Source organism: Macaca mulatta, chromosome 12 (assembly GCF_049350105.2).
Source record: "Macaca mulatta isolate MMU2019108-1 chromosome 12, T2T-MMU8v2.0, whole genome shotgun sequence".
NCBI lineage: Eukaryota > Metazoa > Chordata > Mammalia > Primates > Cercopithecidae > Macaca > Macaca mulatta.
Window position 1 is genome coordinate 45,199,952 of NC_133417.1, and position 23,759 is coordinate 45,223,710.

General features: G+C 34.4%; 1 protein-coding gene across 1 annotated transcript in view; it reads right to left on the minus strand.

Annotated features, from left to right (window-relative positions):
- Positions 1-23,759, minus strand: part of LRP1B (LDL receptor related protein 1B) — a 374,764-nt gene that overhangs the window by 68,047 nt on the left and 282,958 nt on the right. The window contains exons 42-43 of the mRNA XM_077956546.1: positions 17,652-17,816; positions 3,259-3,420 (exon numbers count right to left, since the gene is read on the minus strand). Of these exons, the coding sequence (XP_077812672.1) occupies positions 3,259-3,420; positions 17,652-17,816 (327 nt within the window). The remainder of the gene's footprint in view (positions 1-3,258; positions 3,421-17,651; positions 17,817-23,759) is intronic.

A 23,759-nucleotide genomic window follows, 5' to 3' on the forward strand; every position in this document is an offset into this window, starting at 1 on the left:
ATAGCTACAAGATCGTGGAACACTGATTAAATGTAATTTTACATTTAATGTAAAATGATTTTAAATTGATTGTTCTTTTGTTAACATTTATTCAAATCATTTTTTTAAATGTATTTATTTGTGTGATTCTTTGTTCCTTTGTTCATTTGGCAAGTGCCATTGTTGGTTGTAGTCTCAAAAAGATCCCAGACAAGTAAGGGTAATGTACATAATCAACAGGTAAAAATGATCAGAGTCAGAAGAGGAGGGAGAAGTTGATTCAAACTGAGAATTCGAACAATTTCAAAAAGAAAATGGTGTTTAAGTTGGGCAGAGTCAGGGAAGCTGGCTATATAGGGAAGGGCAATTGGTGTGGTTTTACTAGAATAAAAGAGAGCCTGCAGACCTAGGATGGGTAGTAATAGGGGTCTTCATTAAGTGGGATAGTAGTGTTGTCCTTCATTGGCATGGAATCATTTGGGGTCTGACAATGGTGGAACAGAAAGCAAACACACATGAGTTCGTGGGTGGAAGTTGTGTTGGGATACTCTGCTGTGTTGAGAGGAGGGGAATGAGGGTGGCAGAGATGTGAGCAATGCGTGAGAAAGGATAAGGTAGTGTTATAAAACACTATAGGGATGTAGGGATGTCACCAGATTGTATTTTCATATAAACTCTGGCCTGTGGTGCACATCATTTAAGAAATAAGTGAGGCAATGTGAAAAGGAACATTGGCCAAGGGGAGGGGCATCTACATATGTCAAGGAAAGGCTAGCCTAATACGGAAAGAATAAACATTTGGAAAATAAATCAGCTACTTAAAAGTAAATGTTTTCTTGCTTCTGCAGATGTGGACCCTCTGTACCATCAGAGGCAAGATATTAAGTATTACGCTTGATTCTCAAATAAGCCAATGATTATAGCTTGACTCTGTGCTGTCCCACGTAGTTCCTGAAATGACCAAAGACCTAGGCCACTCTCTGTGAAAGTTCAATGATATTTAATGTAACTTTTGGAGGTGTGACCTGTGACCTGAGCCCTAAAGCTAGATGGCCTGGTTTGAATCTTGGCTCTAGCAAATGCTGAATACGTGATATTCACAAGTCTGTTTATTTTTTTCTAGTGTCCTCTTCTGTAGTGAGAGTAAAAACAATATCTAGTTTATTGGCAGGATTAAATAAATTAATAAAATAATGCAAAAAAGGAATTAATTACAAGTGTCCCTGGGTATAGAAAAATCTCAATAAACGTGAGTATGATAGAAAGCAATTTTATTGTGAATAAAATGAACTATGACTGACCTTTTGAGAATGGATACTAAGGGGCAAAGAAAGGGAGCATGGAGATCCATTAGTAACAATCCAGGCAAGAGATATTGGTAGAATGGAGTGGTGAGAAGTATTCAGATGCTGAGTATATTTAAAGGTAAAATTGAGAGTGAAAACAGGAGATTAAAAAAAAGGGGGGATCAAAAAATTCAATTATTTTGGTCTGGACAGTGAGTACATTTTCTTTTAAAGAGCTAGAAATGACTATAGTACAGATTGAACATCTCTAATTGGAAAGTCTGAAATGTAAAATATTCCAATATCTGACACTTCGGAGTGCCAACATGATGCCACAGTGGAAAATTTTACACCTGACCTCCAGTAATGAGGGCAGAAGATTAGTAAAAAAAATATATAAAATTACCTTCAGGCAGTGTATATAAAGTGCATATGAAACAGGAATATTGTATTTAGACTTTTGTTCCATCCCCAAGATACCTCATACAGATGGACATATTCTAAAATTCAAAAAATTCTGAAATCCAAAATACTTCTGGTCTCAAGCATTTCAGATAAGGGAAACTCAACTTGTTGAACAATCTTGGGGTAAAAACAAATCAGTTTACATTAGAATGATAGCAAGCTGTCAAACAGACAATTAGGTATAAAAACCTGGAATTCAGGAGATAGGTTAAGCTGGATATGTAAATGTACAGTCATTAATATTTGGATGATATTTTTAAAAAACCCATGCAATTGGGTGAAATTGCAGAGGCAGTAGGTCTCAATTTTGCTTGCATGTGTGAAATATCTGAAAGATTTAAATAATATAGATAACACAACACAGGCTAGAGGAATGAAAATCTTTGTAGACAATGTTTTAAGAAGGATGAAATGATTAACTGCTGAAAGTAGATGTAAAATAATAATTGAGATTTGATCATTACATATGGCAACATGGAGGACATTAACTAAAATCAATTAACTTGACTTTCATAAAAGGTGTTTCAGCAGAACAGCAAAGACAAAAACTTGACAGAGGTGGGATCAAAGAAAAAATATAAATAGAATAATTGTGGATAACAACTATATTTTCAAGTAAGTCTTCTGTTAAAAAAAAGCGAGAGAGGGAGAGAGCAGAAAAATAAGATTATTACAAGAAAGACATGGGGCACAAGTGAAGGTTTTTCCAGAAAGGACTTGGCAGACAGGAAAGTAATCATAAAGCAGCAGAAAGAGGGGACAGTTGTGGGAGATGTGTTCATGAGTAGCCAAGAAGGGTCTGGACATGAGATGGATAGCATAGGATTAGATGTAGCCTGGGGTTCCTAGTAACAAGAAGAAAGACAAATTCATGGGCATAGGAGAAAGAAGCTGGGGGGATGGGCTAATGTGAGTTTGTGGCAGCTCTCTTTAGATGGTTTCTATTCATATCAATGAAATATAAAGCAAGTTTCTCGGCTGAGGGTAAAGTTGGGGAGAAAGCATTGGAGGTTTCATGAGAAGGAGGAGGTGTGACATAGACATCTAGGGGAGTGGGAGAGTCAGTGGATTAGGGAACTGCATAGAAAGGCTTAGTAAGTGCCCATTTGAAATTAGTGATAGAATTAAAATGAGACCAAGCAATATAATTATGTGTTTTTCTTCAGTTGCATTCATCTATGGGATGTCAGTTCAGGAGAGATGAAGAATTGGATTTAACTATGGTTATGGTTTGCTAAGAAGTGCAAAAGAGGGGAAGAGAGAGGAAGGGAGATGAGGGTGTACACAGGGAATGGTTATAATAATGGACCATGGAATCAAAGCTGAGGGAGGAAGAAAGATAAAATCTTTACAGTAAGAGAAAGGTGAAGAATGGGTAAATAATTCTTAGAGTGACAGAGACTGAACCTGAAAAATAGGGGATGGCTAAAATTAAGATAATGGAAGGAGTGGATACAGGAAATCAGAAGATTAATGTAAACATCAAAGCATGCTTCCCAGCTGGCTTCTGGGTGCTGCTTTTACTTACAGTACTGACATCTGTCTCCTGTGTATTCCGGCTGGCAGTGGCAGTAAGGCTGGTTTCCAGCAGTCACAATGCAGGTTCCTGCATTTTGACAAAAATCCTCACAGACTGTCTTACCACAGTTTGGCCCAGTGAAACCTAGTGCACAGCTGCAGGTGGGTCTCCCTGTTGGAAACAATAAGTAATAAAAAACAAATTATTTGACTGAAACAGTTTATTTTCAAGGAATTTTCATGGGATAAAAGTTGAGAAGCCAGGTTTCTGGTCAAGGTCCACGATTTACTCTACAGGCAGTAACAAGACTTCTTTGGGTCTCAGTTTTTCATATGTTCAAGGAAATCTAGGTTAGAAGATAGCCAAGGTTCAATTCAGTAAAATAATCATTTCATGAATAATTAATTATACTTGCATGCATGTATTGTTTGCTTAAAATACTTCTTATTTTTACTTCTGTTCTCATATCAATTTGACCCTTCCAATTATTTTTGTTCTCCTCATATGTGGTAATACAGATTATATTTGCATTAGAACCTAAAATATAATTTCACATTGTTTAAACATCATCTACCAACCACCACTGAATCTACATAAAACATTAGCTTACACATGCTATAAATAAATCTTGTAATAAGTTTAAAGTAGACATGTAATTTATAATAATTGGATTTAGTAACATTAACTTTTATTTGACTTAAATACACATGCTGTGGTTAGTACATAAGTGCTAAATCTTATTTTGTCTAATTTTGATATTGTTATTCATGAGAATGGACTGTACTTGCAGTCTAGTGAATAATAGGATGACTTAGAAGTTTAACTTGAGCAGCACGTAAAACCAAACATGACAGATCATCTTGGACTAGTTTCCTTTATTTACTCAGTGGGGACTAACATCCGGATGAAAGGTGAAGAATCCTGTATGGTGTTTTGAACATAACATAGTTAACTCTTGTATATAAGTTTCTCTAACTGCTCAGGCTGTCAAGGACTGAGTAGAAAATGAAATATGGAACTAGCTCTGTAGGAGAGGAGAAGGAAAAAGAAAACAAAACAAAATGAATGGATATCATTTAAATGATAAAATAATAAGTTTCAAAGTTTGCAAAAATGTAAAGAAATAACATGAAAGAGTATGAGACAGAGACTTTCATAGATTTCAGTTAACTAAGACTCAGACAATATCACTCAGTTGACTAGCATTAGAGAATATGCAAGCCATCTCTCTTATCTGTAGATAAGAGAATAGACCTAGAGAATATTCATGCCATTTCTCTGTCATCTTTATAGACACAGAAGTGTAATTAAACTTATTAGAGAAATGCATGAGTGTAAATCTTACTTCAGGTATGAAAATGATATGATTGTTCTCTATTGCTATAGATTCTACATTGGAGAAGTCTAAATCTTCTGAGAAACATTCCTCAGCGAATACAATACTTACAAATAAAATTCATATACATTTTTAAGAAAACGAGTGAATTGAGGCTCCATAACTTATCAACTTTACTTTGAAAGGACTCTACATGCTCAAAAATGCTAGAGACTGATGCCCTAAATGAACAAAGTAATATACTTTTTTATGGTGACTAATCTTACTTTAAAACTTAGCATTTATGAATGTTATTAGTTTGGTGGCAGAAAAATGCCTATTAATGACCTGAGAAGCAAGGTAAATTTTATACACGTTAAAAGCTGAGTAACCTCATATTTATTTTGTTGCCAGAAAATGTTCACAAACTTTTAGTAGATATTTTCCTTAAAATGGCAATGTATTTTTCTAGTTGTTGATATAGAAACAAAATATCTTCATTGGCATATTAGTAGGTGAAAAACAAAGCTACTGGACAACAGAAAAAATAATGGTAGAAAATGAAGAGGTTAATAATTGTTGGAACAAGAGTAATGAAAAAATCAAGAGCCCAAAACAACAGAAGTAATTCTTCAATTACAGTCCATAGATGCCTTACAGAGATACAGAACAAGCAAAAAGAAATAAAAATTACCATGAGCAAAACAATAAACAGTGCAATAAACAGTGTACAAAGTACAAAAACAATTAAAGTACATTAGAACAATCTGAAAAGGTGTCACACAAACATATGATGTGATCACTGTGGATTCATTGTTTCCTACATGTGTTTCTCTTTTTTTTGCTTAAATCAGGGTTGGGAAAAGAAGTAAAATGAGACAAGTGTGAAAGAAACAAACGGTACGTGCTGAGGTACTTGAAAATTCTTCTATCCCAGTCACTCAAAGAAATGACAATGAGCTTTCATGGTTTTGTCTTATTTACAACTGTTTTGAAACTACAGCAGGGTGACCAGGTTGTCCACAGCTAGCATATGCCTTAAATAATTCAGAGTGCAGCTGAATTATTTTTAAAAGTTCTTATTTCTCTTCCTTTGAAGAGCAGATTTCTTTTTGACAAGTAGAAATCTTCATATTCAGGGGAATATTATCTAAGTGAAACTGTTTGGTGATACAGCTGATCTTTTGTTTGCTGATGGGAAAGGAACCATCTGTTGCAAAATTGTATAATGGGCCCTATTTGCTGTTTCCAAGAATCTCTCTAGGTGCACCCTAACAAGTTGCATTGGATTCATTTATAAAGATTTTTACGGAGCAGAATTTGATTTTGATACTTGAAAAAGAAACAGTCCTGTTACAACGATTAAGGTACAGATTTATAGCAGCGATACATCCAGGGAGCTGGGGAGTTGACAGCCCACAAGGGTAGCGCAATCTGAAAGAGCATCATTTGACCTGAGGAAAGAAGGGGAGGCTCCATACTTCATGTTTCCGGGCTCTAAATCAGTCCAGTTTTGACAGTTTCCTTAGCTCGGACACTAAGAGTAAGGTTTTCAGACTGCCTAGATTCATAGCCTACGGGTGTCAAGTACTAATCGTGGGACCATGGGGAAATAAATGTTTGTATCCCTGTCTATAAAATCAACATAATAATACTACCTACCTCCTGCAGCTGTTGGGGAGAATCATGTAGAATAAATTAGGTAACAAATGCGAAGCATTTCTAACTGTACCAGTCACGTAGAAAGCACACAGTTATATTTTAGATCTGATTATTATGATTGGTATTATTATTATTTCTATTAAGTGAGATTCACCTTTTTTAGGTAGGACTTATTCTGTGGTTATGTCTATCAAAGTACTTAACCATTTAAGTGAATCATTCTGAAACTTTTATTAAATTTTATATTTTATTTCTATTATTTATCTGAGATAAAGTTAAATTTGAATTTACTTTTATGGTAGTGATGGGCTAGTGCTGAAATTCTCCATCAACTTTACTCTCAGGTGCTAACATTTTTAGACTTTGAAGAATGAGTCTTTCATCTCCCTTTAGCTTATAAACATGCTCAATTATATCTTTCCAAAGGAAAGAACACACATACTACAACAGCAAACAAACCAAAAAGCAAATCTAATATCTGCCAAGTCCATCTATCTGTACAAATTTTAATTTTGGTACATCCTTGAGCTTCTTCAAAAGACAATTATACTCTCTGCTCCCAATTTGACGAATATGTGACAAAGTAAAATATTCAATTATAAAAATCACATTCCAATCCTTCACTGAAGGTACAGTGTTTTTTTTTTAATTTAAAAAAGTATCTTAATATATTACTTTCTTTGTGCTCTCAGAAAAGAGGCCAGGACCCTCAATATGAATGTATTGCTCATATAGACTGATTTTAATTATTTGGTGGTGAGAAAGTTTAAGAACAATGTGTAGTGTTGCCTATATATATAAACATATGTATATATATTTTCTGTAGTTTATATATTCTGTACTTTATATAAAGTACAGAAAACAAAATGCATTAGTATACACTAATATATGAATATATATGCAATAGTGTACATGTATGTGTATGTATGTGTATATATACATACATATATTTATACATATGTATACACACATATACTTTCAAAACTCACCTCTAATCACTTCTTTACTGAATCCATTAATTACTTCTCCACCATTATCTTCTTCAAATTTTCTCTTTAATTGCCCAATGTTGACTAATATCTCTACCTGGAAGATCTTTCTCCAGTGACTTCTGAAACACTAGCTTTATTGATTTATCTTTTTTTTTTTTTTTTTCTGACTGCCTTTTTGTATAATAGTCTTTATGTTTCTCTTTCTGTCTCTCAAAAAGTGTTCTTCCAAACTTCTTTCTGGTGATATTACCCAATTTTATGGCTTAAATATTTATCTTTCTATCTAAATGCCTCTGTCCCAATTTTCTGATTCTGGGCTCATTCTTCTTCCTAAACGAGGAAACTTTATCCTCAATAGCATATATACTTTCACTAGACTACAGCTGCTTTTAGTGTTAGGTCTACTTCACACTGAAATTGCACTCTGTTTGTTAGTTAACAAAGGGTTTGTTAGATGATTACTATGAGGGTTCATTTTATGTGTCAATTAGCCTGGGCGAAGGGATGCCAAAGTAGCTAGTAAAATATTACTTCTGAGTGTGTCTGTCGAGGTGGTTTTGGATGATATTGGCATTGGAATCAGTAGACCAAGTAAGAAAGATATTTCCTCACCAGTGTGGGTGGCCATCATCAACTTCACTGAAGGCCCAAATAGAATAAAGGTGGAGGAAAGGTGAATTCTCTTTCTTGAGCTGGGACATCCATCTTCTCCTGGTTGAGGACATCGGAACTCCTGGTTCTTGAGCATCCAGACTCAAAGACTTACACCAGAATTGCTTCCTCCTTCCCACCTAGTTGCTCGAGTCATTGGCCTTAGACTGAGAGTTACACAATTGGCTCCCTTAGTTCTCAGATTTTTAGACTTGGACTGAATCACACGACTGCCTTTGCTGATCCTTGAGTGTGCAGGCAGTATACCATTGGACTCCTCAGGCTCCACAAGCAATGTACCAATTCCCGTTATAAATCTCCTTCTCATATATATATATATATATATATATATATATATGCACACGTACACATATATATGTATGTCTTGTTGATTCTTTTTCTTTGGATGATACAAATATATATGCATAAAATAAATGGAGATTAGTTCTATTTATTTATACTATTTTTCTTCGTAGATTGAAATTCTTTGTATATATCTTCTAAAATGTTCCAGCAAGTAGTCATACCGGAAAGTCATAAAAATAAACTCTTTTTTACTTTTTATTTATTTATTTATTTATTGAGATGGAGTCTTGCTCAGTCGCCCAGGCTGGAGTGTGGTGGCGTGATTTCAGCTCACTGCAAGCTCCACCTCCCGGGTTCACGCCATTCTCCTGCCTCAGCCTCCCAAGTAGCTGGGACTACAGGCGCCCACCACTACGCCCGGTTAATTTTTTTGTATTTTTAGTAGAGATGGGGTTTCACCGTGTTAGCCAGGATGGTCTCGATCTCCTGACCTTGTGATCCACCTGCCTTGGCCTCCCAAAGTGCTGGGATTACAGGCGTGAGCCACCACGCCCGGCCTATTTATTTTATTTTTTTGAGATGGAGTCTCGTTCTGTTGCCCAGGCTGAAGTGCAGTGCCACAGTCTTGGCTCACTGCAACCTCCGCCTCCTGGGTTCAAGCGATTCTCCTGCCTCAACCTCCCTAGTAGCTGGAATTACAGGCACCTGCCACCATGCCTGGTTAATTTTTTGTATTTTTAGTAGAGATGGGGGTTTCACTATGTTGGCCAGGCTGGTCTCGAACTCCTGACCTTGTGATCCTCCTGCCTCGGCCTCTCAAAGTGCTGGGATTACAGGCGTGAGTCACTGCATTTAGCCCATAATAATAAACTCTTACAATTTAACTTGATAACAGACAATAGCTAATGTCAAATATGGTGAAGATGTAATTTAAATCACTAATCATCTATAAACAACAATAAATATTATTAAGGTCTATATTTTATTTAAACATTGTATTGCTCATAAGAAAAATGGAAATGTCTTGGAATCTCATAGAGTTCTTTAAATTTCACTTATATCACATGTCCCTTACATAGCAAAATCTGTGTCAGTAAAAATGGCTGATTGTATAATATTTCATCACTAATATTTAAAGGAAAAACATCAATTTGGTGCAGTGTTAAATAAATTGTTTTTGGTATTGGGGAGACCTGGGAATAAAATCATGTTTGATTTTTAAATTGTGTAACTTTAGAAAACTTAGATTTCCTCTCTGCATCACGTTCTGTAAGCAGTGATAGCAAAACATACTGTGTACAGGTAAAACACATGGCACAATGCCTGCCACATAGCCAGTCCACAGTAACTGGAAGTTTTACTATTAGTAGTAATATTGGCATTATTACCACTATTATTATTAAACAAATTATCTATGCTTAGGCTATTATTTAAACTTGACCGAGTATATGCCCTTGCTATGAAGCTTCATATAAAATTATATTGCTCATTTTTTCTTATTTTTATACTTTTGGACATAAGATGCCCATAAGTCAATTCATATATCTCAGTTGAAATAATATACGTTGAAGTACATAACAATAGAATAAAATATTTTCTATTATATGGATAAATATCTGCATGGATATTGTAAAGATTTATCATTAGTTCCCATTAAAGGAGCATTAAATTTATATGATTTGGTTGCATTGTATCTCTAGTAAATGGACCTATTTAACTATATGTCACCTTTAGTAATATAGTCATAGTCAGCTATTTCTTTGATATGGGCAGATAGTGCTGATTTTCAGTGATAATAAGTAATGTATTAGAGCACTTAATTTGGAATAATCAAGGTTCTCAGATTCTGGTCTTAATACTTAACCACTCTAGATCACTTGGAAAAAATGCCACAATGTAAACATCATACAGTAATAAAAATTAACATATCTAAGGAATTTAGCAGAATTCTTATAAATAAGCATTCACAATATAGCAATTGCTACATTAAAGATATAACTATGTTTATACAATTTCCAAAATAGTATACTATGCTCAATATAGAAATTACTACCTATTTGCTAATAATTGTAGAATAAAATTTGTTGGGATACGTTTTGTCAAGTAATATATCAATCACTATTGCCACCCATTTTCTCAAAAGCAATATACTTTCATTTGAATATTGTAGAGGTATATTATGTTGATATTTTTCAATAACTTACTGTAATCCTGGTGAGCGTCTGTCTTTAAAAGCTAGATTTATTTGATAAACTGTTGTTAAGCTGATTATAAAAATACTACTTATTGATATAATTTAATGAATATTTAATGATGAAGTATGCAAAAAGTCCTCTCTGCTTAATATTGGACAGATATATTAGAATTTATTTTCCCCTATCTACACAAGGCTTGAACAAGTATGTCTGATTGCCACAAAGGAATGCTAGCAAAAGTAATTCCTTCTGAGCTTTCTGTGACATCGGGACCGATTATTATTTCTGTGCAGTAGATACATGCTACTGAGCATTATTAATCTGCTCTCTTTTTAAGCCAATTTTTAATTCATACTTATTTGTCTGTGTGAACTATGACACTTACTCCTATTTAACTTGGTGCTGGTTGAGTCAGTCTGGTGCTTTCAAATTTTTGTGTTTGAGTATGATGTTTTATACCTAACTAGTTTTATATATATATATATGATTTTTTAGTTCAGTTGGTCTGATAAAAACATTGAATGTAAGGAATAGCAGTATTAAAGTGACACTTAAACTGCGGAGCATACTTATAAATGTTTATATTTAATGCCCTTCTATGAAAATACTATCAAAATATGACATAATACTCAAAACATTTTTACTATTTGGACAGTGGCCACATTCCTGTCCCTTTATATAGCATAGACATCATAAACTGAGACAAAGTACCACCGTGTCATCCAGTTAGTTACAGGACTGCGACAGAAAAGCCTATCTCCTGACCTCTTGTCCCCAAGACTACTCTCCTTTGTGAATCTGTCTTGACCTCAGACTTTGATTCATGGAATAGAAGTTCTGAATGCTTTAAAATAAAAATGCTAGTCTTTTCAATAAGGAGATTTGACATTTTACTTTTCTGCTTAATGTAATGCTTTCCTGGATTTAAAGTGAGTGTCCATTTATAAATAATTTCAGCAAGTTGACTATGGCTGTCAGGTTTTCTTAAGTATCAAAAAGATTACACAGAACTATTCAGCAAAGCCTGACAAAGAAAAGGAAGAATTGTGGGCTTTATCTAGCTCCCTCCCAGGTAATTCTTAATATATTCTGATATGCTTCAAATTATAGGTCACGATTTATTTATACTTCTGGAAGGTTTATTTTCAGCCAGCATTGTGTAAATAAGATTGAAGCATTTTTGTCTTTTCTGTGAATATAAGTAAACTAACTTAAGCCTTCTAACATTAGTCCACAGAGCCGGAAGACTGAATAGTTTAGAACTGCTCTCACCATATGGTCCAAACGAATCACTAACTCTGACGTATGAAGCCAGCAGCAAAATTAGACAGAATCTTACTTTTATTATCTCACAGGTATTTTATGAAGATTCAAAGGGAGAGAACAGTGTCTGGCACTTAGTAAGCAACCAATAAAAATAATTATCATGATCCTGACAATATTTTAATTTCTAATAATAGTTTCCAATAATAATTATTGTTGCTATTTTAATTTTCAATAATAACAGGAATACATGTTAATTGTGGGGTATCTGGAAAATATGCAAGTATAAAGAAGGATTTCTTTATTTTATTTTATTTTTTTTTTGAGACAGAGTCTGGCTCTGCCGCCCAGGCTGGAGTGCAGTGGCCGGATCTCAGCTCACTGCAAGCTCCGCCTCCCGGGTTCACGCCATTCTCCTGCCTCAGCCTCCCGAGTAGTTGGGACTACAGGCGCCCGCCACCGCGCCCGGCTAGTTTTTTGTATTTTTTAGCAGAGACGGGGTTTCACTGTGTTAGCAAGGATGGTCTCGATCTCCTGACCTCGTGATCCGCCCGTCTCGGCCTCCCAAAGTGCTGGGATTACAGGCTTGAGCCACCGCGCCCGGCCAGAAGGATTTCTTTATACAGACATTTTATGTATACATAATTTCCCTACTAGGCTCATATTATACAGCAGCTGCATATCCTATTGTTTTTGAATTTAAGTTTCTATCTCCAAATTTGTAATACCACAAATAACACAATTGAATGTTCTCACTTCTAAATTTGTTCTTTTTTATTACTACATAATCCTTGGGACACATTTCAAAAAGTGTTAATATTTAGTCAAAGGACATTGACAACTTTTTAAACTCATGCTGAATATTTCAAAATCACTTGCTGCAAAGTTTGCATCATGAACATTGTCTTCTGGTAGTGATTTGCAAATGCTGGTTTCCTCCATGTCTGACTGGGTTCCTCCTCTGCTTCCTGCTCCCCAAACTCCTGCATACACGTATGAGACTTACCTTTGCCACTTTCGTATTATGCTTTCTGTGTTTTTTCTACTTGCCTTGTTAGAGTTATAATTTCCTATATTACATACTTGTTAAACTATGTTCTTTGTGTTTTCAATTTTAACATCATTAATTATTTACCTGAAAATGATCATACTATCTAACACAATCTACAGATTCATCGCAATTTCTATCAAAATGCCAACGTCACTTTTCCCAGAATTAGAAAAAACTATCCTAAAATTCATATGGAACAGAAAAAGGGCCTGAATAGCCAAAGTAATTATAAGCAAAAAGAAACTGGAGGCATTACATTACCTGACTTCAAATTGTACCACAAGGCTATAGTAACCAAAAGAGCATGGTTCTGGTATAAAAATAGATGCATGGATCAATGGAACAGAATAGAGATCCCAGGAATAAAGCTACATTCTTACGGCCAACTGATCTTTGACAAAGTTAATAGAAACATACAATGTGGAAAGGACACCCTATTCAATAAATGGTCCTGGAGCCCTAACTCTCACCATATACCAAAACAAACTCAAGATGAATTTAAAATTTAAATGTAAGAGCTGAAACTATAAAAAATGCTAGAAGAAAACCTAGGAAAAGCTTTCCTGGACACTCGCCTAAGCAAACAATTCATAACTAAAACTTCAAATGCAAATGTATCATTAACAAAAGTAGATAAATGGAACTTAATTAGACTAAAACATTTCTGCACAGCAAAATAATCAACAGACTGAACAGACAACCAAAGGAATGGGAGAAATTATTTGCAAATTATGCATCTGACAAAGGGCTATAATATCCAGAATCTAAAAGGAACTCGAACAATTCAACTATAACAACAACAACAACAAAAAACAAATAACCCTATTAAAAAGTGGTTAAAGAACATGAACACTTTTCAAAAGAAAACATACAAATGGCCCACAAGTATATAAAAAAGTTCAAAATAATCACAAGAGAAGTAAAAATCACAACGAAATACCATCTTACATCAGTTAGAATGGCTGCTAGTAAAAAGCCAAACAATAACAGATGGCAAGGACGTAGAGACAAGGGAACACTTATACACTGTTGGTGGGAATGTAAATTAGTACAACCTCTATGGAAAATAGTACGGAGGTTTCTCAAATAGCTAAAAATAAAACTGCCATTTGATACAGCAATCCCACTACTGAGTATATTCACGTAACGGTAAGAAATATCATTATATCAAAAACATACTGCATATGTAATGTATGTTTATAACAGCAATATTCACAACAGGAAAAATATGGAATCAACCTACGTGTTCAACAATGAATGACTGGATAAAGAAAATGTGGCATACACACACACACACACACCATGGGATACTACATAGCCATACAAAATAATAAAATCCTGTTTTTGTAGTAACATGGATGAAACTGAAGGCCATTATCTTGAGCAAAACATCTCAGAAAGTCTGTTACCACCTGTTCTTACTTATAAATAGGAGCTAAATAATGTGTACACATGGACATATTGTGGAATAATAGACATTGGAGAATTGGAAAGGTGGGAGGAGGGTAAAGGATAAGAAATTACTTAATGGGCAAAATGTACACTATTCAGCTAATGGTTACACTAAAAGTCCAGACTTCACCACTACACAATATATCCATGTAACAAAACTGCATTTGTATTCCCTAAATTTACACAAATAAAAAACACAGCCCAAACAAGTCAAGTAGAACCAAATATCCAGTTTTCAGCATTCCTTAAATATAAAAATATCCAGTTTTCAGCATTCCTTAAATATAATTAATACCTATGTTAAGGGAGCTACGATGCAAAGATTGATTTAAATAAAAGTCTTCATTTAAATGAGAAGTGAAAGTAAAGCAAAGATGGGCAGTTTAAACGTATGTTCACTCTTCAACATATCAGTTAGGTGACTGTGTATTTTATGCTCCACATACATATATGACTTGAGATCCTTCACTACATATGTTTTGTCATTAGTTTCATAATGTTACAAAGTTATCCAAAAATTCCTGGCTGAACTTGATTTTGAGCAATCTACCATCTGAATTGGGGACAGTTACCAAGACAGAAAACCCTTGAATGAATGAGGAGGAATTATCTTTCCGTCTATTTGCCTGTTACTGTCAGGGTATTTCCCATTGCAGAGAGGATTCTGATTTTATTTCTTTCCACAACAGAGGCCTCTTTCATCCTCTTGCTTTATTTCGGGGGTGGGGGGAATTACTGCCAAAGTCCTCAGATGTGGTGGCAGAGAGAACTACAATGACGGCTTCTGCCTTCTTCCTGTATACTTAAAATATTCAATTCAAATATGTTGCCTACCATATCCCAAATTGCACTTTCACCTCTTAAACTAGTAGGCTAGCTGTGCTTTTGCATATTTTCAGACTCCCAAAGTAAGATCTGCTTCCCCTAAGCATAACTCCAACTTTAAGAGTGGAAGAAAGTAATTGGGAATGTTGTTTCAAATGTACAAACCCTCTAGTTCCATTCCTCTAAATCAACTGGGTCGGAAAGCTTGACTCACTTTGATGTAAACATTAAAAGACTAAATAACAGACCTATAGGAGTAAAAAAAAATACCAAACATCTTGTATATACTATAGAGAATAAGTGTTCATACAAGTAAAGATTAAGTGTAAATATAGCTGTTAACAGCATAAATGTCTTAATGATATCTATGATGCATAAAAACTTACAAAAATTTTCTCTATTTTCAATAATAAATTCCTAATACTACACTTTACTCTGATTTCATTATTTTGTCAAAAGCAAATTTTATCTTAACTCTATCCTCCTATGAGCAGGTCATAAAAATAAACGACATGGATCCTTATTGGTATAATCAATATCAAAATATTTCATTTTTTAGTATCTTTTTATATGAATATAGTTCAGATATTTTATTTTTAGTGTTCATTATTACAAAAAATAACCTTAAGGAATGAGACAAACCCATTCCTACATGTAAAATTTTAATTATGCCTCACAGATGTGTACTTTTAATTAACTAGTGACATTTCTTTTGTTCAATTATTATTGTTCCATACAACTGTCATAAACTTATAAATTATAATTAAGCCTGCCCCAAACCCTAGTTATATAGTGTCCACATAGGAATTTGCCAAAAGGCTTAACTGTAAGTAAACCAACAACGAATAAATCCATGAATTGCTCACTGGGATTTGTTTAACAAATTAACATTTGTGTGGAGATAATGAGGTTCTACAGTCTATAATACCAAACAATGTTTTTATAAAACCACATTTTAAAAGTGAAAAATGATGCTTTTTAAGTGACTTAATTACATATCATATAATTATTATTAGATGCTGTAAAATAAACTACATGTCTGTATCTCATATTGAATTCATATGAGAACTAATTTATATTAAAAAATATTTTTCCTGAACATATTATTTATGTAAATCAGGATATAATTGTGTGCACGGATAAAGTTGAACAGATTTTGAGCACACTCCAAAGTTTAGACAAATGAGTTGAACAAAACACTAAAAGTTGTGCTGTATCTATATACAACTCTGGATGCATCAACAAGACAGCAGATTCAATGTTTTATAGAGATTTATCCCTGCGGATGCGTTGCAGGTACAATAGATAGCAATAGTGTGGAATTTCAAATTGTTTACTTGGCCTAAATATTTCTAAATATAAATATAGATAAATCATACAGCTATAACACCATGGTTTTCATTATCTCAATGAGAAAATTAAGTTACCAATTAAATAATAAAATTTCCAAACAATTCATTTTTTATGAGAAAAAATTTTTTCCCTAAAGGAGATATTATGTGTGTTACTAAAATACACTCACATATTCCTATAGTAACAGAAAATACTTTATGATCTAGCCTCCCTTAGGAGAATAATCTGTGCCTTTTATATTTCAATCTAATCAAACTCCTGAATATTTTTTCAGAATGCTATTAGTTAGAATAATTCCATTATGAATTAATAAGACAAAATATAGACATAAAATTATCAAACTTTTCCTATTAGAATGCATTTCAGAAACAGCTTGACTTTTCTGAGCCACACTGAAAATTCTTCATGTAACTCTTTCAGTTAGCAATACATTAAATACTTCAAAACGTAGCATAAACAATAGAAGCAGTAAGAACTCCCAGCAAGATAGAAATTAACCATGTAGGGGAATGTGAAAATAATATAGACTGATTTTCCATTTGACTAAATTTGCATTTATGGTAGTAAAATTAAATGCTCTTGAATCACAATATAATAGTTGTATGATATCCCTTGCACTGAATATTGGAATTTGCAAATTAGATTTTATTCATTGGGGTTGTTTTTTTCTTATGGAATGTATTTTAAATTTAATACAAGTCAGTGGAAGAATATGTTTCTATGTTCGTTTATGGGCTGCACAGAACACTTTCTGCAAACATGGCTATTGTATAAATTAATAATAATCTCAAATATATCCTAAGATGTAGAAATCTTGAATTTTCAAAGCATGTTATATGACACAGTGTGATGCCAAAAGAGTAGTTACAATTTTAGATGGGAATCAGGATGCTATCAGATTCTCTGTTACTGTTTATTTACATTTAAAATAATCCTAATTTTCAATAACAATTGATTTTTAGCATTAAGAAAACTATTTGTGCAACAATAACAACAACAACAAAAATCCATAAACTTTGGGGTAAAACATAGTAAGCCTGGAAAATTGGCTCTACTAATCATTCTGAACCGGGGCAAATTATCTATAAACACTGAGCCTGTCACATGGTACATGCTCAACCCAGAGTAATGACCATTAGTATTGTTAAATTTTTGGCTTGAACTTTTATATACTGAATTTAGAACAAATGCCATTGATTTAATTTTGTGTTAGTATATTGTGTTAGTCTATTCTTCATTCAGATACTAGGAAGTATGATTGTAACATTAAGTATTTTTGATTCATATATAAGAAAAAATGCAAAAGATTTGAAATACAATGACACTGAAATATTTACCTAGAACTGATGGTACGCAAGTTCCTCCATTCTGGCAGTAGTTGCTACAGTGGTTGACTTCACATCTTTCTCCTGAATAACTAGGCCAACAGTGACACCTCAAATCACCCTTCTCATTTAAAATGCATCTTCCTCCATTTTCACAAGTTAACTTACATGAATCATCTGTTTATGAGAAGAAATGTACAAATTAGCATGTTTTCAGGGAGTAATTTAATATAGATATTTCAAATAGATACAATATTTAAATACTAGGATCTTTTGTTTCCATAAAATAATTACCCCAAGTACAAAAGTAGAAAAAATTAAATACTATCTGAAAACAGATAGATTCTAGTTGTTGAATGGTACATGTACATATTAATGTTGAATGGTAAATATACATATTCTTCTTTAAATTTAAAGCATTATTAACTTTTTCTTATATTTGTAAAATATTAAATAGTAAAACTAACTGAAACTTTCTAAAAGTAATATATTTTCATCTTCTTTCTTTCTTTTATTTTATTGAGACAGGGTCTTGCTCTGTCACCCAGACTGGTGGGCAGTGGCGTGATCACAGCTCACTGAAGCCTCAACTTCCTTGGCTCCAGTGATCCTCTCACCTCCACTTTCCAAGTAGCTGAGACTATAATTTTTTTAATTTTTTGTAGAGACAGGTTCTTACTATGTTGCCTAGGCTTCTAAAAGTAATATATTTTCCAACCAAGAAATTTTCCTTATAATATGGACAAACATAGCTTATTTTTAGGAGTAGTTGATATTAAAAAAGAAAACTTTAAATTTGTAAGTTACATTTATAGCATATGCACACACACACACACTATTCGTTCTATAGTGTATGCATGTGTGAATATACATAATATAGAGAAATGTTTACATGAAGAGATACTCTTTGATGTTGGTCTCTATTAACCATATATAAATGTCCCAAACTAAAAGTCATTGAGATTTGGTACAAGTTGGTTATAGAACAAAGTTAGAAACATTTCTGTACAGTCTATCTACTTAATAACATTTTCACTCAGAATAAAAAAGGCTGGACATTCCTTGGGGTAGCAAAATTCTTTTTAACAATATGGTAAGTATGATTTATGATAAAGATAGGCTTGGAATCATTTTCGAGGTTATTTTGCTATGCATATTGACATGGCCTTCTCCATTAGAAATGCTGCTTTGCTTTGAGCAACATACAGTGTTCAATGGAACAAAACTGATTGAGAGTTGTAATAGGCATTCTATTCTATAATATGCCCTTTACTATAATAATGCCCACTTTATAGTTAAAGTAGGTAAAATCAAAGCAATCTATAATCCTTATTCAAGATGCACTGGCACATACATGACAGAAGCTTGAATATATCACTGCAAAGATTTCAAGAGCATCTTTAAGCACCTCAGTGGCTTCAAATGACACAATGATTTAAGTATCATGTCCACGGTCATAAATAGAAACTGTCAGTAATGCCATACAATTCTGGGACTTGTCTCATTGAAGAGAAAAGTTTCTAATACATTGTCACGTAGGCAGGCTTCAGATTGGCATTACTGAAGTTTGTATTCATATGAAGAATTCTCTCATGATGTAAAATAAGTGTATTATAAAAAATTACAGTGGTATAATGAGACCTGTGTTTAGGTCCTGGTTCTGTCGCTTACTAGGCATACAAGTTAACTGATTTGAGCCTCAATTACTTCACTTTAAAATGTCCTTAATGACAACTATACAAGCTAACTCAGGTTTGTATGAATAGTAAATAAGAAATGGGAAAAACTATAAAATATAAAATTATAACACTTTTCATATGCTATTGGCCTAGTGCCCACAAGGTTTACTGAGAATGGAGCTCCAGTGGAGTAACATACAGGAAGACCTACGGGTGAGCTCTGGAGGAAATGAATGAAAGTCACTGTGAGTGGACCTAGATCGGAGAGGGTAAAGAAATGAATCATGATAGGTAAATGTTTTTGAAGAAATAAGCAGTGAGTAAGAGAAGATCCATGGATTTTAGACTCCACCCCAAAAGTAATGTGGTGTCTTGGAAAGGTAATGTACTGGCAGGGGTTAAAATGGCAGCTTAAAAAAGCAGGAAGGCTCTCAGAACTTTGTATACACTATCCAGGATAGGTAAGATGAGGACCCAAAATAGAGTAACATGGGATGAATGAATGTGGATGTATTCTAACGGTCATTTGGAGGTAAAAATCACAGCAGTGTTATGTGAAGAAAAATGAGGAATGCCTACAACTATCTCAATCAGTTTTGTTCCATTGAACACTGTAGGTTGCTCAAAGCAAAGCAGCATTTCTAATGGAGAAGGCCATGTCACTATGTATAGCAAAATAACCTCGAAAATGATTCCAAGACTATCTTTATGATTCTTCAGTTTCTGACCAGGACAATTAGGTGCGAACACAAGGATGACAGGAAATGGAGGGGTAGTTTTGAGGTGGCATACTAAACTGAAGATGCCCATGCAAATATAAGTGGGAATCTCCAGCAAATTATTGACTACAGAGATCAGACTCTCAAGAAATATGTGGAGTGGAAATATGCTTGTTTAATTTAAAATTTACCAAAACATTTCTATCTCAGTCAACATTATTTGTCCTAATAAAGGTTGTGGATGTGGACAGTGAAGATAAACACTTAAGGCATCATGATCACAGGTAGGATTATTATGGGGTACTCATTTTTACCTGTCAATTCTATGAAAACTACAAGGATATTCAAAATCCCTACATGTTGGGGCATGCACATTACTATAACGTGCCTCATTAGGCACCAGAAATTTTAAAGTACAACATTGCCTGATGAAATGGAAGTGGAGTTACATTCTTGCAAAACTCATAATAATGGTTCTACAATGAAAAAAAGAGCTGCTTTTGTCAATAACTAAATCACCCCCAGAAGCCAACCTCCAGCAATTATAATCAACTATAGGAAAAAGCAGGTGAACACTTCCCTAAGAATGAATAATATTTGAATTTCAAATTCAATACACAAAGCGTTATTAAAAATGTTCAGTGTACTCATCATTTAACAATAGCAGCTAGAGGTAGATAAATAATTATAAACAAATGAAAAGCATATAACATTGGCTATAGCAAACGTTAATGTCAGAAAAAAATAACTGGCATTTATCTTCACCAATCAATAATTCTGAAATCCACTCATTTATGTTCTAACTAAAATGGTCCAAACTGTTTATGTTTCAAGACCTACAATGTGTAAAGGCTAATTTGAGTGTTGTTTTCACTTTGATTAAATGTAAGATTTTCTCTTAAGTTACAAGAATGGGCTTTGAGGTTTCTGAAATCATGCCTTTTAAGCAGGGTTGAAAGAGCAAAACACATCTCCAAAAAAAGTTTTAGATCATGGATAAGTGTGTATTTAGATAAGCAAGATTCCTTCTTTCAAGCATAAAATGATACAATTTAGTGACTTAATGCAGCAAAAAACTTGTTTCATTTTCTTACCTACTTCAAAGTGACATATTGATTTTAAAGGGCTATGTGTCTATTTTTCAAGGTATCGTGCTAGCCATTCTATCCATGTTATTGCTAGAATTTCCAGTAACTCTGGAAATGGGTACTCTGGGTGACACAGAGACACTGGGATATATTGTGTGATGATTAAGAGAGTGGACCACCTACATTCACCCTGGTGTGCCATCATTTACTAAGTAATGTTAGACAATCAAATGAGCTTCTAATGCTTCCATTTTATCTGTAAAATAGGAGAAATTAGTACATAATAAAATTTGAAGATTAAATTAATATATATGTCTATAAACATACATAGAATTATGCTTTCCTCATAGGTTTTCAAAATATTTAGTATTATTTCTACTGTCAGTGGTAGTAATATTAGTAGTAGTTATTGTTAGTTCTATGTTGTATAGAATAAACTGAGACCAAGGGAAGCAGGTATACAGTCCAAGCACAACAAAGTTATTTAAGTGGTAGACCTTGGCCTACTCTAAAACTTCATCTCAGCCCTACACTAGGTCATGTCCTTGCAGGGTATTCACAGAATTTAGGTTGTTGGATACATAATTTGGATCAAAGAAAGAGGAAAAAGGAGGAGGATTGCATAGAAGAGGTTGTGGAAACATGGGATTACACAGAAGAGGATTACATAGAAGAGGAAAGGAAAACCAACAAAAACTGTCTGAACTTGACTCTAAACAATAGTTGTAACATCAGAGCCAATGTCAAAGTCCCTTGGTAGCATTATTAGTTTATTTCTGTGCATTATACTAACCTCTCTCCTAATTGCCTCTCTCACCCAAATTTTCTAAGTAGACACAGTACACAGGAGGCACCTGTGAGGGCAATGGGTAAGGGATTATGTGGGACTACTGAAGGTATGACATTTTTACAGAAAAGTTGTTCACAGTTAAAGGATCCACTTAACCTCTCAGAAACAGATCCTTTGCAGAGTCTTCCTCTGTGATGCAGTCAGAACAGCATTTGAGAAAGTGGTACTAACAATGTTTGGAAATGTTCAAGGGATGCTCATACTCTCCCATCACAGTTGAGATAACAGCTACTCTAATTGGGAGAATAGATAGAGGAGAAGGGAGCATCCTAGTGCCATGACGGCATCCCTTTTCAATAATTGGCACCAAAGTGTCCGCCCAAAATACCAATCATGATTCACACTTAGCTTTCTGTTACGAACTTTGCAACCTTATTACCCAAAACAGGGCTTCACACTTCTACACACTAACTACAATGAATGACTCATTATTTTCTTAACCCACCATGTTTCCATACTTCTCAGACAGATTTTCTGTCTCAGTGTCCTCCTCCCTCCTTCCCATTTAATCTAAATCCAATCTGCCTTTGCAGACCTTGTTTAAACGTCATATCTTATAGGAAATTCTGACTGATCCCCTATTTGAATAATAATCTGAATCCTCGTAATAGTTTTAACTCTGTCTCTTCTGTGACTTGTGTCACTGTCCACATAAATATCTATTTATTGATGCTTATGTTATTCATCAATTCATCTTTTGAACCCCTTCAGCTCTGCATATCATATGCTTAAATAATATACATTAAATGAAAGTACTATAATAGTTTTAGACACTGAGTGCCTTATAAATGTCAGAAATCTTCAAATTGGATGTAACCTTCAGCAGAGAACAAAGAGAAAAGTCATGCAGAGGTGGAGATGCTGACTGTGGGTAAGGACCCAGAGTCCATGTGAGGAGTGTATTCTAGCAGAGGGAAATACAATAGGTAACAAAGCCTGCCATGAATAATGTCCGTACCTCATTGGAAAATGTTTGCTGTGATCCTCCAGTGATTTGGGAGCACTGCATTTTTTTTTTCCTTTTTGTGGAGAATGGGTACTTGCTATGTTGCCCAGGTAGGTCTCGAACCCCTGAGATCAAGCTGTCCTCTGGTCTCTGCCTCCCTAAGTGCTGTGATTACAGGTGCAAGGCACCGCGCCTGGCAAGAGCACTGCCTTTGTGTCTGTGACATAAAATTTAGTATGTGTGGCCAGGCGTGGTGGTTCATGCCTGTAATCCCAGCACTTTGGGAGGCTTAGGCAGGCAAATTACCTGAGGTCAGGAGTTCGAGATCAGGCTGGCCAACATGGCAAAACCTCATCTCTACTAAAAATACACACAGAAAATAAAATTATCCAGGCATAGTGATACACACCTTTAGTCCCAGCTACTCGGAAGGCCGAGGCAGGAGAATTGCTTGAACCCAGGAGGTGGAGGTTGCAGTGAGCTGAAATCATGCCACTGCACTCCAGCCTGGGTGACAGCAAGACTCCGTCTCAGTAAGAATGAATGAATAAATGAATACAATAATTTTTTAAAGTATCATGTGTGGATTTTATCTTTTAGTAACAATATTTTTTCCATTATACCTAATGTTTTGAATATGAGGAAACTTATTTATTGTCAGTCTAGCTGGATATTCAAGAGACATATTTTCTTTCCCTGTGCTATCACACTGTTTTGTGTGTGGTTTTTTTTTTTTTTTTGGTTATTTAATATTTAGCATCTGAAGTAATGTTTCAATTTTTATTGATTATTCCAGCTTCTACCTTCTGAAATACAAACTGCATGGATGAAGAAATCT